At 40.0% G+C, this 16,375-nt stretch overlaps 1 protein-coding gene across 2 annotated transcripts in view; it reads right to left on the bottom strand.

The window, feature by feature from the left end:
- The window catches only part of LOC100749762 (hemicentin-2-like), a 211,922-nt gene that overhangs the window by 151,541 nt on the left and 44,006 nt on the right, over nucleotides 1–16,375 (bottom strand). Inside the window, exon 1 of one of the 2 annotated variants that reach the window (XM_003489189.4) lies at nucleotides 13,990–16,277. The exons of the other annotated variant lie outside the window; for it this stretch is intronic. Coding sequence (XP_003489237.1) covers nucleotides 13,990–14,098 — 109 coding nt within the window. The 5' untranslated portion in view covers nucleotides 14,099–16,277. Of the gene's footprint in view, nucleotides 1–13,989; nucleotides 16,278–16,375 lie in introns of those variants that run through there. 2 annotated transcript variants of the gene reach the window in all.

The following is a 16,375-nucleotide window of genomic DNA, read 5'->3' on the forward strand; positions in this document are numbered from 1 at the left end:
GCGTACGTGTACGATTGAGATGTTCATTGTGTATTGCATATATTGCATGCAAAGAATTTGTCATTCGTATTCCCTTTCCAACCTGCTTAGGAGAGATATAACCCTTTGCATTCCTATGTCGAGTGTGACTCGACGTTTTTTCAGTCCCACCTTTTTTTGTGAAACGTGCGAAGGAAAAGCAGGATCGCATCCTGGAAATTGTTTCAAGATATATCGTACACTTAAAAATTACAAAATGCAACAATAGTGCAAATAAAGCTGGTATTTAAGTGAATTTCTTTCTTCCTTTATTTATTTAAATTGTCTTATTTTTTAGTTAAAGTAAATTTCAAACAAAACGCTTAAAGGCGTTGGGAGCTGCTGGCAACGAAATGGAAATAATATTCGGAGTGCAAGGGTTTAACCTTCAGCGATAAAATCGCTTTGCTCGATGAAATGCAAATAGAGCTAACGCCCAATGCAGGTTTACATCAATTGGTAAACATCAAGAGGTATCCTACAATCTACGATTTCAAGGGTGACGAAGCTAAACAATCAAAAGGGTGGAATAATAAGAAAGCAAGGAAGAACACGGAAAAGAAAGGGCGCATGTATTCAACGGCAAATATTACATATGTTCTTCGATAAATCGTTTTTAGCTGTACTTTTTACGTTGCTTAGACTTTGTCCGTTGAGATTCATTTTTTATTGGGACAAGTTAGCTCGAACCCAAGGTGTATGAAAACTGGAATCCGCTGTATCTGTTTGCACTGTGTTTGATAATTAAGATATATTAAAACGTATAGCTGGTACTTGAAGCGTTCGAGCGTTATCTAAATCGCACGATTTATGTATCGATAAACTTACTTAATAAATTCGTCAAATTTCGTTTATTACGCTTCAAATCCTTGAAATGTAGCGGTAAAGATTTTGATCAATTAGTCGACATCACGCGATACAACGATTTGAAAATTTTCAGATTAACAGCACGCATAAGTTCATGGAATCATGAGGTCACATATAAAAATATGTATCAGGAACTTCGATCTAGTTTATCTGCCATTAACTGGAAATACGAGACTTCCGTAGCGGCCTCTAATCCGTTGGCAACCGATTCACCCCTGTCTACCGCTCATTTACACCACGCCACGGGTAATTCTACACGAGAGCCGAGCAAAACGAAGTAACCCCATTAAACGTACGTTGCTCGTCAAGCGGCGAACGTTTAATCGGATAATCGGGACACTTCAAAAGCAGTTGCCAACAGAGTATTGTTGTTCGTGCCTAACCACTTCAATTTTTGTCCGTTTCAGGTATTCGTAGCGTACAGCTGAATTTCATACAATTCCATTGAAATTTTGACAATCGACCAACGTGTTATCGATACACGATCGAATTTTTACACAGCCTAGTTTTACCGAGATGGAAATATTCGTCTTCGAAGTTGAAAGTTTTAATTCCTGCGGCAAACCGTTGTAAAAATTACTTTTTGACTAATTACAAAAAAATCTGTTCCCACAAAGTTGTTAAGAAGCTAATATCGCGTAAAATGACTAGGAGAATCTTTTTTCGAAGAGAAATTTAGACCTCGCTTCGCCGTTTTCGAACAGAAGTAATATGAAGTAATATACAAAGTATAGGTAACTTCGTCGTCCAAACTGCTGTATGTTATAACGTGAAGTTCCCGTTATGTTAGTGTGTGTGCATAGAAAGTACAAGACAGCCAAGAAATTTCTTCCTAAAGAAGACACTTTTGGACACGCGTATTAGATGTTAGGAATTTTTAAGAAAGCCTTAGGCTTTTGTAGAGTCTCTATTCTTCTAAATTCCAGACAATCGTATCTTCGACATCGGCGCCTCATAGTTCGGCCACTTCGAATCGTAACGTTCGCTCGAGCAATCTGTCGAGCTTCTTATTAATCCCTTGGCCCAGCCATAAATTACGATAAGGCTAAATAGTGGCCATTATATCATCGTCATATCGTATCATCGCGAAGATGCTTCGTTGTTACATGCACGAGGACTGTGACTTTCGAATCTCAGCGCGTGTTCCTCTTGAGGGATATCGTCGCACGACGAACACCTTAAGTGGCGTGAATCTTAATTCGTAATAGCTAAACTTGATACATAGCAAGTTACGGTTATTTCGTTATAAACTAGAACGTCAATTAACGATACAAAAATCATAAATCGTACAAAAACTTGAGCAAAATTGCTACCAGAGTTAACAAGTTATTAGACGCACTGTACGTGTGTATCACGCGGGGAAATTCGTCCTCCGGCTTGTCCCAGCGGCCTACGAATACCACGGGGAGATTCAACGACGTCGTCAGCGTGAATGGAAGTTCGTTTCGCCGCGGGCCGACATAGAGCGTGGTCAAACTTCCCTGTCTCTCGTTGAAAGCGTGTAACTGTTACCCGAACCCGAGGGATTACCGGTAATCTGCGGTAAGCTAAGCTACGTGAACAGGTACGGGCAACCTGTTTCGGATATTGTTACGAGTAGCCGGCAGCCATTTCGTCGAATCGTTCGAACTCAAGACAATTCACCCTTATTCCCAACCATTTCCCGATGCATCTTCTCCACTCGCCTACACTCCCGGTCAGACTAGTTAGCGACTACTCGGCTATGGCCGGGAGGACCGATAGCGAGGCTACGATAATAGTTTCTCTACGAATTAACGCGTAACTTGCAAAATTTCTATCGCTACCTGGAGAAAAGCAGCTGCCGTTTGGCTAGCGATGCACGAATTACGTTACGGGTTCTGGTTATCGCTTTTAATATGCTAAAATACGTGGCTATTGCGAAAGGATATTTCCGACAACTTTCCGAATTCGACGCTGTCGTACTGCGCGCATTATCCACCTACTGGCTATCGAAACGTTTGAACGTGATACAAAATGCACGATCCGTGACGATAAAGTCTCAAGAATAAATACGCAACTGTCGAAATTACGTCAGCGGATCGTATAACCGGATTGCTTCTTCATCGGCACGTAGAAGATCGATACGATCGATCGTTAAAAAATTGAAATTCAGTTCGTCAAAGATGCTGAACTAAAATGTAAGATCGTCGTAGGTTGTTTTTACAGCCTTCACCATGTGTTTCGCATGTTGCACAAACACAGGATTCCAACCGATTAGTAATCTGCCTAGCGATCTGAATCAATTATCGCGTTCTGTATGAGACCAGAGGATGTTTTAGTATTTACGAACAGGCATGTATTCGTAGACACCTCTGTATACAAATACAAGAGAATCAGAAGGAAGTACACGTAGATTTTATAAAAACGAGGTTCGTGTAATATCGACCTACTTACAGACTCGTTTTTTATTATTACGTAATTTCTATTCCTGTATACTTTATAGTTTGTCAACCAGTTTTCGATTTATGCAACACACACGATAAATTTCGTGCCTTCAAGATGTTCGATGTTGAATATCCCTGTTTGTTTATTTTTCAAAATAGCTGATAAACTCATAAATCAATTACTCGCTGGTTAACAAGTAAATAATCGATGAATTGTTAAACGAGTTATTTTGAATATCTCATCGTCGCGGTCGGTACATCGGCAAGGAACTTGGCGCTATTGATTAATCCGAAAGGAAGGTTAGTTTTCCTTCGTGCAACGGCACGACAACTTTTCATTTCCCCGAATAATTCCAACTTACTTCGCTAGAAACAGCCGGCAGGCAAATTTTTGCCAAACTTCTGTTTCCAATAGGTAAGATAGAGTTCCAGCTGAACGAACCAACGAATCGAATCGAACGACGCGTGAAGGAGTATCGATTCGCGACGCGAAAACTAATTACCGTTAAACGAGAATAACAAAAGGAGGGATGCAGCTCGGTGTCGTATTCGTCGAGGAGAAAAGATCGAATCTTCCACTAGCAATAGCTAGAACGCGTGACTGATTGAAATTGATAGCTTGCTATAAGAGGATTTCATGAATACAAAGTAGCAACTGCGCGTCTCTTTGACATGGATCTGTTAATGAGATTCGAATAAATAGATCTAATTAAAATTTAATGTAATCTCGTTTCCTATACCGCCGCTAACGCAGCTTTGACCAGCAATGGCGAAGACGAAAATTGAAGTTATCAGCTTGCTAAGATTAATTAATTCTGCAAATTATGGATGTTTAGTAAATATCGACAGTGGTGCGAGAAAAATGAAATTTGTAAACGCTCCGGGTAACGATCGCCAAGCAAATTAATGTTTGCCAGGGAAAATGTTTCAAATGTTTAAAACGTGATTCTGAAATCAAGGAAACTGGTAGCTATGTTTTAAGTTTACTCGAGTTATTCTTAACGACTTTTACGATATACGCACATATTTCGTACGACACTCGTACATATTTATGGAAGTGTGTAATTATGCAAACGTAAAGTTACGATAAACATAGTCCAGGTTGAAGTTTCCCTTAATATCGGTGAAAACATAAGAGCAATGGGTTTAGTAAACATTTAAGCATCGAAACACAATGAAATCTGCACGATTGCTAAGCAAATGTGAAACGTTCGACTGCTCACGGCGCACTAGGGAAAATTCGCGAAAAATTCCAGCATAGTCTGGATTACGGGTTTAGCTAGGCGGTATAGGAACAGCGAAGTGGATCCACTTGTTACCTGCATCACAGTTTTGCGAAACGAGACCCGCGGGTGTGATACTCCGCATTTTCACCATCAACCACGTGAACACCCGTGAGATACGCGGAACACGAAACGCGAACATCGGTCGCGAGCGACATAATTGCGTGGCACATAATGAATTATAATAATACAGAGATGCGCACTCGATCCTCGACAGGGGGGTCCCATCGAAACAGACATTCGTTACGAACCGCAGGGATACGACGATTACGCGTAATTCGTATAATCCCTGTAATTTGACGAACGTTTTGATGCACGCATCGTGACTTAATTGAATAAACTGTCTGGCAAATTGTGAAAACAGGTGACATAGAACTGTCGGTTTAAACAATTGCGGTGCTACATTGTTGAGTGTTATTTACTCGAATGCACAAACAGATAGATAACGCTGGATTCGTGCGTCTTTGATTAGATAGTTCTTATTTGTCGCTGTTTAAAAAGATGCAAACTTATTACGCAACTTAGTACGTTATTGCATTATGATCTATGAATTATGTATATACACTCTCTATTTATAGCAAGTGGATTTTCTCTGAACCGGTCTGTATAGAACTAGACTTCTACTCGGTATGATGGAATCTCAGAAATAATTGCAAGACCCGCTAATCTAAAGACATTGCTGAGAAAATGAAATCATAGATACAATGTATATTGCATATATATCGTTATCAGAAATAGATATAGATTACGCTTTATGCTCTGTACTAATGATTTTCAAATCGAAATTTTTCCCCAAGTTTCTTCGCGTAACAAAATACGTTAGGTTTGTCCTGCAGTTCGCATGGAAAAAGCCCAATTTAGACAAAGGAAGAATAATTTTATAGGCGACATTTCTTGCGATACAATTTGACGATCGATCAAAATTAGTCTCATGGATCTTACGTGAGAACAGCTTTTAGATTTGGTGAATGGTGCAGCGACATTCCGCGGCGTGGTATCGTCTTTCACGCGACGCGACGGAGGGCAACGTGTTCTTTGCCCGTTGAGAGGGCAGGAAAGCGTAATTCGTGACAAGAGACGTTGCAGCGGTATGCCCCGTTTCTACGAGCACATTCGAATTAAGAGCTCTCTAGATGGGACGCAACGCCGTTCAATAAACAGAACACGCCATGTCACTTGACCGCCCACTCGCGTTTTACACTACAGGAATAGCGTACTATTTTCACAAAAACCTAGATCAAACGGTTCGTGCCGACCAAGTCGCGTATACACCGTCGATTCCGCTTTTATTTTCGGTTTTTCCGTATCGACCGGGAGATGCTGCGACGTTTAATCGCGGCTGTTAAAGCCAACTTGGGTTCGAACGACGAACAGAGAAAAAAAAAGAGGATAAAATTTCCTCGGAAAAATTCTCCGTCGTGTATTTCCTAACTCACGTGTAGGACGCGCGACGTGACCAACAACACGAGCGATTCGCCTTTCTTTTTTTCAACTATTGCTTCGTGTGTGTTTCACGTGTGTTTCTATTAGCAGATATCATTGGACGGAAACGTATACGTCGAGTGCAACTAGCGTGTAAAGACCGTATAAATAGTACTAATCTGTGCTTTCTCTATCGCTGAAGTTATCGGTGTTGCCTAGCTATTGCGATAGAAGGTGTCAGCTAGTTAGACTCTTAAGATTGTCGTGTTTATTGAGTATATCTACGATGTTAACGATCTGTAGAAAATAATTACACTAGGATTGCAATTACGATAAACTTGTAAATCCAGTTGCGGAGAATGCGTTAGGTAAAATCAATCTATAGGCCTGTTAGAGACAAGTAAGAAAACTGAAAGTCAAACAAAATTCGTGTCTTAAATCTTACAACTTACGTACATTCGAGTAGAGTAACACCGAGGAACATGCATACGCATAATCGTTACCCTGATTTATTAAAGCTAACAACTTCCATCTTTTTCTTATCGTTCCCATAACTTATTAAAATCAATAACATGCATAAAAAAAAAAAAAGAAAAGAAAAACTCGCGTAACCACTTGTACGATTTAAAGTGACTACCAAGAGACATTTTCAAAAGTTTCCAAATATCCCAGACCACGTTCCATCAGACCTATCATAATCCAACGGCAGAAACCTAAACAAACTTCAAATGTCCAGCTGGTTCTCAATCCACCTCGATCGACAACGACGTTTAAACTCAACCTCTCAAATCTACCATCGTCAGATTTCAGATAAAAATGTCAGATGCAGTGCGTGTTACGGAAGTAGACGAAAAAGGCTGCGTCATTTATCGGGTACGAAGTTCGTGAGCAACGTTACTCGTGTTTCCATTAAGTCGTACAGGTCGGAAAGTGTGTACGTACGAAGGTGGACGGAGTGCAAATTATCGTTTGTCTTTCGTCGAGGATGTGCAAAAGGCTTCCGCCATCCGCCGTTCATAAAATGACAAATGACCAGCCATTAGACCGATTTCGTGGTCATTCCGCGGTTCCTTCGCTCACGAGAGTCGCACGCAAAAAATTAATTACCATGAGCGTTCGGCCGCGCGATGCTGCAATTGCCGTTTTCGAGTGTCATCGACTCTTCGACCAATCACCAGGACGCACAGAATGCACCGCTCTTATCCTTGCGAACGTGTTGGAGCGGAATTTATCACCCGGTCGGAGGTCGTGCCGCGTTAATACGTTTGAAAGCATGACTGACTCCTTCTGATAAATAGCGCATGTAAGTAGTGAAACGGATTTCTATAGATTGTATGGGTGTGACCGAAAACAGGTATTAATTATCTGCACCTACGTGGAGTTCATGCTGTTTTCTAAATTGAATTACGTATCGTGCTGAGTTTTATTAAAAAACGTGTCATTTTTATATCGAATATGAGGCTGGTAGATACGAAGCGAAAGATTTTTATCAGATAAATGTTCCAAGTTTTTTATTTCCTCCGCGAAATGAAATTAATAATAATTGTATGGATACGTAAGCCTAAATAATTCGCTGACAAAATGCGTTCTTACTTTTTCTGCTAAGTCAAATACGTAAAATTCGTTAGCTGTATATACAGATTTTCGTGACTGTCCGTATATCTATGTTCGAAATAAAGGTTTTCTGATAACGATACATTCTATCCGACTCTAGCACTGGAAATAAAGATGGAATGCCATATATGAAATCCTCCGAGTTTTAATATCGCGCTCATCAAAGTGCTACTCGCACTTTTTACTGTTCGATCGCGTTACGTACGTACGTACGAACGCATATAAAGGAAAAAAGAAACAGATGTAGCGCATTTCGCGAAAGGAGAAGCAAAACCATCTGCGCTTTTAATTCTCTATTTAGACCGTTCAAACCGTTAGTCAGCGGTAAAGGAACCACAGATACGTTTTCCCTCGGTGGTTTTCGACGTTAGATGGTCTTCAATGGAGGCGTTCAGGTGGCTGCGCCGCGGTTTTCCACGATACAGCGTCCTGCACGGAGATTTCTGTGCGTTTTACCACGCGGCAGTCGTGTAAAAGCTTGCGGATAAAAAAGGGGCACGTCTTTGAAAATCGCAGGCAAATATCATGCGGCGAAACTCGGTCGATGTGAAATGAGCGTTAATGGAAATGGATCGAAGAGCGACTTTTCCTCCTCGAACGAGCAAAGGAACTTCAACCAGTGATTATCAGCCATTTACGACCTTTCCTTCGTATGGTCTCAATGTATCAGTTTTTTACGAGTTATGGATGGCGTAAAAATTAAAAAACAATTACGACGTCATATGAAAGAGAGATCAGACAATATTTTGTAGCAGAGGTAATAAACCAGAGATAGCAGATGAATATGACGGTGAATAGCTATTCGTACGTTCATACAGATTCACTTTACTATGACATAAATTGAAACAGCACGATACATACTTAATAGTAATTTTAAGCATAGAAGAGAACGCCGATGATACGATAAAGGAAGACTTCATTACCTATGTTAATTTTATTATTGATATTTTTGTAGAATAAAATTAAACATGACATTTAAATTTCCTCGTATCCTCTGATACTATGCAACAAATACATACAGAGATGATGTTACGTCCGAATATTAACGTAACTGTACTTTATTATTAAGATTAGATAGAGTATAACATCATTATCAAGCAAATAAACGATTCGTGCAAATTTTCAGGCATATATTTTCTAAAAACGTTTGTTTACGTTACGGGAAACCAGCCACGTATCGCTAAATCGTTCCGCTCTATTCCGAATTATACTGCGTATCATCGGCTCGATCTTTACAAGACTCATAAATCTAAGGCTAGTTATTTCCAGCCGTAAACTGCTTGCTTGGCTTACTTGTTGAATGACCACAAAATTAGTCGAAATTTATTGAGAAATTAATCACGACGCCACAATATCACAGAACTGGGATGTCTTCTAACGGTACCGTGTCTGTTCGCCGCGAAAACCTGTAAAATTTCTAGCCTTCGCTTTCTACGATTCCCGAATATCGCTACTCGAATATCGAATGATTCGTAAAGCGACGAGATCAAGTTCAATGTGTACAAACTAGCAAATCTGAATCAGAGTATGGACACTGTGAATCTTCGAATCGACGATCACCGTATCTGTTCGTTATTTTTCTCAATACGAATCAAAACGAATTATTCGATGTTTTGCAAAACCATATTGGATATCGCTGACGTCCTTCTGTACGTAAACCGGCGTAAAAACTATTAATTAACACGACATACGAACGAAAAAATTACCACGCGTTCTGTTTTTCATCCTTGCCAGCACCTGTTGAAACAAATGTTCACCAACCCGGCTGAACCACGGGGATAACGTTCGATCACACACGCTCATAGCACAGTTTTGTAACTGCAACGCGATCGGCAATTGCAATCGCAATTAACCACTTTCGAATTCACTACGAAGCTTGTATTGTAGTATATTAATTCGCTTGGAGCAACGTTTGTTTCCCTATACCGAGTTAAAATTGTATTTTTTCTTTCCACAATTCACAGAGTTTGTCCGATGCTCCCCGAGATTCTATCGAAAAACGAATTCTCCCTAATCGTTTAACGCTGTAGCCATATAACGAAGAATTCAGAACGAACGACTCAAGAACACAAATATTTCCTTATTACAAAGATTCTCTGCACGTCGAGTATTAGATACAAAGAATACTTGCGTTTGATTTTTTATAGGAAATGAATATTATTAAGTGCGTGAAGCGTAATAACATCTGAAATGTGAAATCTATCTTACTATATTACATAGCTGGAATCCTATTAAAAAATCCTTTTATCCAACCAATTATAGCTTCGTATCGATGCTAATACCAGATATTTCATTGTAACAATTGTCATTCAACGATAGCCGCTTGCAACGAATAATTAAATCATAAAAGTAACAATGGAAAAGAAAGAACGAAGAGGAGAGGGAGAACGCAATGATTAAAGGGTTCGCGAAGGAAAGGGCCGTTTTAATAAATAGAGAACTTTTACAAGGAAGTTTGGGAAGTTGCGAAGTCGGTGCCACATTATTTTCCGTCTTACAGCCCAGAAAGCTGAACTTCGCTATTGAAATTCCAATTTTTTTCTGCCTCTCCTTTTCTCTCAGTGGACCGGGAATTTCTTTTCCTTTGTCATTTGACGATAAATTCAGAAGGGGCTTAGAGCAGCGGTTTAATTAAACTAGTTTAACTGTCATTCCGTTCCTTCGACTTAGCTTGTTCCACACTGTCCACTCAAATCGATAACGCGGCTTTCGTTCTACATTTTTATTACATCTACGTACGGATTGTAGGCTTTAATATTAATTTTCCGTGACAAAGGAGGGCCTACTCCATTACGTACGGGAAACGACCAAATATCCAGCTTTATTGGAAATTTTTATCCGACGTTGCGTCCTTCTACGAATAAAACATTCGAAATGAAACTATTCACTGCGATATTAACGCTTTAAATTACATTCGGTATTGAGAAATCGGTTAGCTAGTAGCTTTAGCAATTGCGCTAGATAAGAACACTATTAAAAGCTGGTCGCGTTTCGAATGTAATTTTTAGCTTCTTTATCAACTTAAAACCGTGCCGGATAGAGACGTGTTGCCATTAAATGTTCGATCGACGTTCGCGATAGGTGGTAAAATCCAAGTTGAACGCGATCAGTTAAGGGTTCTGACATTTACCATCTCGCAGCGTTTCATCCAGTAGAAAATTTATTTTGTTGCCTTCGCTTCGGTCACGAATAATTTCCCTATGAGAGAAACGCGACCGCGAACCTGTCAGCAATTTCTGAGAAACATTTTCTTAGTCTTCGTCATCTTGGAGGCTTCGACGTGGAACGCAGGAATTTACGCATATTCGTACACACGGATTGCATAAAGTGCATTTATATCTATCCTCGACTTGTCATTATCCATAGAGAATGGAGATTAAATCAATCAAAGAACAGCTTGGCTATTTTTTACTCTCACGCAGAACACGCAATGAGAAATTTATTTCAATGGAAAATAGATACTATAAATGTTTCTCAATGGCACGCAATATCGTTTTGCAACGCGGTGAATCTTGCTTTTACATGGCTGAACGTTTATGTTAAAATTCTACGTGTGATTTTTCGTTTTCGCTGAGTAAATATTACAAAGGCAGAGCTTGTACCCTGATGGTCTCTTGAAAGCAATAATATCGCGATTCTGATGGAAAGAAATCGATTTAAATCAGGAATTTTTCCTCTTAAAAATGGAAACATTTATTCTAAATAATTACGAGGAAGTAATAATTGTTTGGAAGGATCGATTTTTAGATAAACGAAGAGCTACGTATATTGTAAACAAATAAGACGTCTTCTTCTTTTACAATTTTTCTGTTATTTCTTGTACGATATATTCTGAATTATTTGCAATTAATGCTTTGATCGATGGAAGATAGCTTTCTAAAGGGCGTCTTTCAACTTATGGCCAAAGTTCTCGTCTTTAGAAAGAGGAAAAGACTTCTTGAAACATCGCGCATTTTATATATCGTTTCAGTGAGTCCTTTTCCTTTTTGAAAGAACACAGTGTATTCGATTTCCTTCGTCTTCGAAATATTACAATTTCCATAAAAATTAAGCAAATACGATAAAACTTGTCTGAAAGGTACGTGAATTTTCGTTTGTTTCGAAGTATTTGAGATATCGCTTATATAACTTTCCAGACAAGCCGATATACGAACTTGCAATTAAAATTTTAACGAGATATACGAACAGTAAAAGTATTTGGCGTTGTAGTTGTACAATAGTTGCAAGCTTATCGAAATACAATATTCGATACACTGTAAGTATGTGTAGCTATGCAGAAAAAAGAACGGTAGGAAAAATTTTGCGGATGCAGTTATTGCTTTTTCGATGCAAACAAGGTTGAACATTAAGAAAATGTATCTTCATTGTTTTCCATTACGTTTCATTTAAAAGAAGGAATTTCATAGCATAATTAACGTCGATGTTCCTAAAATACCAACTGTTGAGGAAACTTTCAAGCTCCACAGACGGTGGCTTGCATTAACTACATAAATTATGCTCCTTTCGATGCCTGACATAACTCGATAATCAATATTGACTTCTGAATTAAGATTTCGTACAGTAACTTTGACGTAAGTATAATTCCGCAGGGATATCAGAATTTATCAGTGAAGGGAAGTTTATAATAACTGATATTCTAATAGAATATTATTAAAACGGAATATTAAATCGTAATACCTACTCTAATTATTTTGATGATATATTCAGCTTATACAAATATTTTGTTCCAACTATACAACAATGTTAGCTTTAACATTTTAGAAGATCTCACTTTTTAACTTTTATGCGAGTTATACAAATTACACACGAAATATTAATTTTCGAAAAATTTAGAAACGATAGAAACGAAATTGGTGAATTTGAAAATCAAGCGATAAATTATCTCGTGAAGAAAGACAGATATTATAAATATCGTTACCAAGAAAACTTTTCCGCAAAGAGATTGACTTAAGACGATGGTTCCTAGCCGATGGCCCGCAGGCCTCCGGAAGACCGCGAGATCCAAGTTATTATAATTTATTATTCGAATAAAAAATACTTTATACGCATATTTATTTACTTATAATAATTCTTCTCTTCAAATTTGAAGGTTGCCGATGACCAGTGGTTGAGTGTTTTAAATATACATATTTGCCACATTGCGGATTTAAGTCTTGAGCTAAGTTTTGAGGTTACGCGGCAACGGAAAAGCTTGAGAATCGTTAATCCGACATAAAAAAAACTTAAAATTGAGACCAACATCGCAGGAACAAAATATTTCAAGCATACTTTCTTCGATAAGTCCAAAAACAACTGTCTAGTTTATACTTTTTTAATTTCGATATTTCGATGGCCATACTCTGTTAAACTTATCGATCATTAAAAATACAACGAAATACGTATACATACATATACACGCTCGAAATAAAATCTGCAGAGTAATACAATTTCTCAAGCGTGAAAGCTAAAGCGCAAAATGTCTGCTCACTGAAATGTCGAAACAAAAACAAAAGTGAACGGATGTTCATCTTTTTTATAATATGACTTCACTTTGAATGGCTATACGTGTGCCGTGTATACGCACGTATACTTTAATTTCTCTCGTTGCCCTTTGATCTTTCAAATTTCTCTTACAAACGTAATTAATTGATTCTCATACGACGTAATTCGAAAGCAAGGTGCTTAACTTATACCACAGTCCGGATAATACGTATCTTTTGCTTCGCCTGTTTCTTTTGTAATTTGGTTTCCAACTGCACAGTTAGTGTAACAATCGAATCGTTGCCTCTATGTATTTCTTTTTGCTTCGCTTAATGGTAATTCCTATAAGATGTCCCTTCATTCAACGTAGAATGCAACAAGCTAAGTACGTATTCCTTATACGAATACTCAATGAGTTTACCCATTGAAGACCAAAGTTGTATGAACGTAACGTTTCACTCGTAATTCCTTTGTAGTGAACTTGTATCGTTCAATTCTATAAAATTCATATCCTATTTATGAAAAGGAATTTCGAGAATTCGTTCGATATTTTCTTCGTTACTAGATTCTACGAGTTTATGAAAGAAGAAATTGAAGTATTCTATCCAGCTATGATAAACTATATTTTTCGAATGTCAAAAATTCGTTCTCGACCTTCGTCCTGTGCAACGAGCTTCTATAATACACGTTTTGTAACTTGACAAAACGATAACTTGCTTCAATAACGTTGCCTGAAACTTTGCCTATTATTTCGATACTTGAACCATGACGAGCTAAACATGAGACTTTTTTGTCCTCGTATTTGGCTTCGTACTTGGTCAAAAGTTGCCAAAAAATTTCGAGTAACGGAGACAAAGGCGTTGATTATCTTCCAGCGTGGTGGGATCAGATATAAATAATAATAACTGTGTACAACTTACTTGGCTTATCCAGATCAGATATCTCCAGCTGCGAGCACACCGTGGCAATCCCCAACACGAACACCGTGGTCGTAGTCGCGACACTCCACCGGCACCTCCACCACCACATTTTGTCTCCTTTTCGCGCACTCTTGGCACACACACCGTCGAACCAACACCCCGACCGACCTAGCCGCCCCCGCGCTCGCCGCCTTTTCAGCGGTTACCTAGTCTCACGATCGTCGTGAACCGGCACTAATTGCAGCTGCTGTTGCTGCTGCCGCGACCGGTGCAGTCGGTGTTCTCCTTCTTGTTGCCGATGTTGCCGCCACTGCTGCATTGCGCCGCCGTCGTCGACATCCTCTCAACGCCTTTCTGTCCTCCTCGACTCCTCGCTACACCCTCGACGATCACCACTTTTGTCACTCGATCGGAGATTTCAACTGTGATCAATGATTTCGTCGTCGACCATTTAATCGACGTACAACACACTACGAACCAAAGCTTCCCTCTGCTATCCCCGAGAGTCTTTTCTTCCCCGAGTCTTTCTTCCAACGACTCGACGAACCAATTGATCTTGTAACCTTCCCTTCGAGTACTCGTTCCAATTACGGTGGCGATATCACCTTCCAAGGGAGTCTCAATTAATCCACTTGTAAGATAGTAACTGAACGAGAGGTGTTCGAACGTTGTGATGGTTTCTCGCGCGATTGTTAGCCAAGAAGTTTCCAGCAACTTTCTAACTGGTACTAAGTTCGTTGGATATCAGGCTGGGATAGCTGCGTCGCAGAGTTGGCAGATTCTTCTTGAGAAAATTCGTTAGAAAATGTGTGCGGTCGGATTTCGATGGCAGTTAGAAGCGTTAGGTGAAACTTTGTGTCCTTCGATGTATTCACCGTAAAACGTGAACCATGTTAAATATTAATGCGACGTCGGGCTGAGTAATAAAATCTCCGCAAGATTCGAAACTTGTACGCACTTCCGAGACACGCGAGTATCGCTTCGAGTTTGTCGAATTACGGTCTAAGTTCAAGATCGATGTACGTGTACACGCTATTGACGTTAGATCTTCGATCGTCCAGCTTGATGTATAAATTCAATCGTGAATTCGAGGAAATTGAAATTCGGCAGTAGTATTACGCGCTGTGCGTAAAAATCGTGGAAAAGGCGGCAGTGTGATCTGTAGCGAAGCACGTCAAGTATGAGACTGAAGGGACGCGTTTGACTCCTTCTAACGTCCCTGAGAAATCGTACCGTGCTCGCACAAAACCATCCACGTCCGATAGACTTCGATAGACTGTCTCCTCGAATCGTAGCGTGGGTGGAACTACGTCGAGCTTCTGGATATTTCTCGTATCGAATACGCAATGTTATTGCGAAGAGAAAGCAGCAAAAGTGCAGAACGACGATCACGAGTTCGTTCAAAATTCAAAGTTCGAATTGCCAGTTTCGCGAGAATTGGTCGACTTCGAAACGGGTCGCACTGAACCGCAAGTAACGCTCCGGACACGAGTCTAGTTTACTGCACCACTAGCTCCGAATGAACTCGTCGGTTTGCCCCTATCTCACGGCTCGTTACTCGCGTCGCTACTCGAGGGGCGCGTACACGGAAGGACATTCGCACAGCAGAGGCATCCACCCGGGATTCGTGCGGTCCTCGTAATTAAATCCCTGCGTATCGATATTAATCAGTCAACGAAATTGAGTCCGCGAACGTTACTAAGTTAATTACTCGGTCACCCGGCGTTCACGAGTATCGCGATCAGATTTATGAACCCGACTCTCCGCAAATTATTCCTTCAAACACGAAACTTCGTTTCTAATTTTATTTTATTTGATTTTCTTCTCTCCACTTTCTCTTTTGTCTCGTACAGTGAATCAGATCTAAATGAATTTCCAGACTAACTGTATTTCGCATTTACCGCAGCGTAAACACGTGTGTAAGTCTTCTTAACGATTGTTGCAGGAAGTCAGGCACCGTCGGCAAATTGTCTTCCGTACACAATACCATCACATTGTCCAACATATTCACTATGATCGATCATTTACATTTTTAAAAGGAAAAGACAAGATGCTTCGTGTCAGTCTGTCTTCGCCATCGGTCTTGTCGGACGGGTCATCGATCGAGCGAGACAGATGAGAAACGTGACGGCACGCAGAAGCCGAGATCACGTTGTCTCGGCACGATTTTAATTCATAGATCACACAATGCCACTGTGATCGTACTCGAATACGAGTTTACAAGAAATGCCCCACGTGATAGAACCACGTCGAGTCCTGACCCGTGGCGGCTCGGTACTGAAACCATTGAATAGCGTGAAGGACCACCGCAAGCCGGTTCGGCTGCCTTCGCGGCTACTCGGTCGACTTCGGGCACGCTCGCGTTTCACGTTTCTGTCTCGCTCGT

Source organism: Bombus impatiens, unplaced genomic scaffold (genome assembly GCF_000188095.3).
Source record: "Bombus impatiens unplaced genomic scaffold, BIMP_2.2 scf_0318, whole genome shotgun sequence".
Classification (NCBI taxonomy): domain Eukaryota; kingdom Metazoa; phylum Arthropoda; class Insecta; order Hymenoptera; family Apidae; genus Bombus; species Bombus impatiens.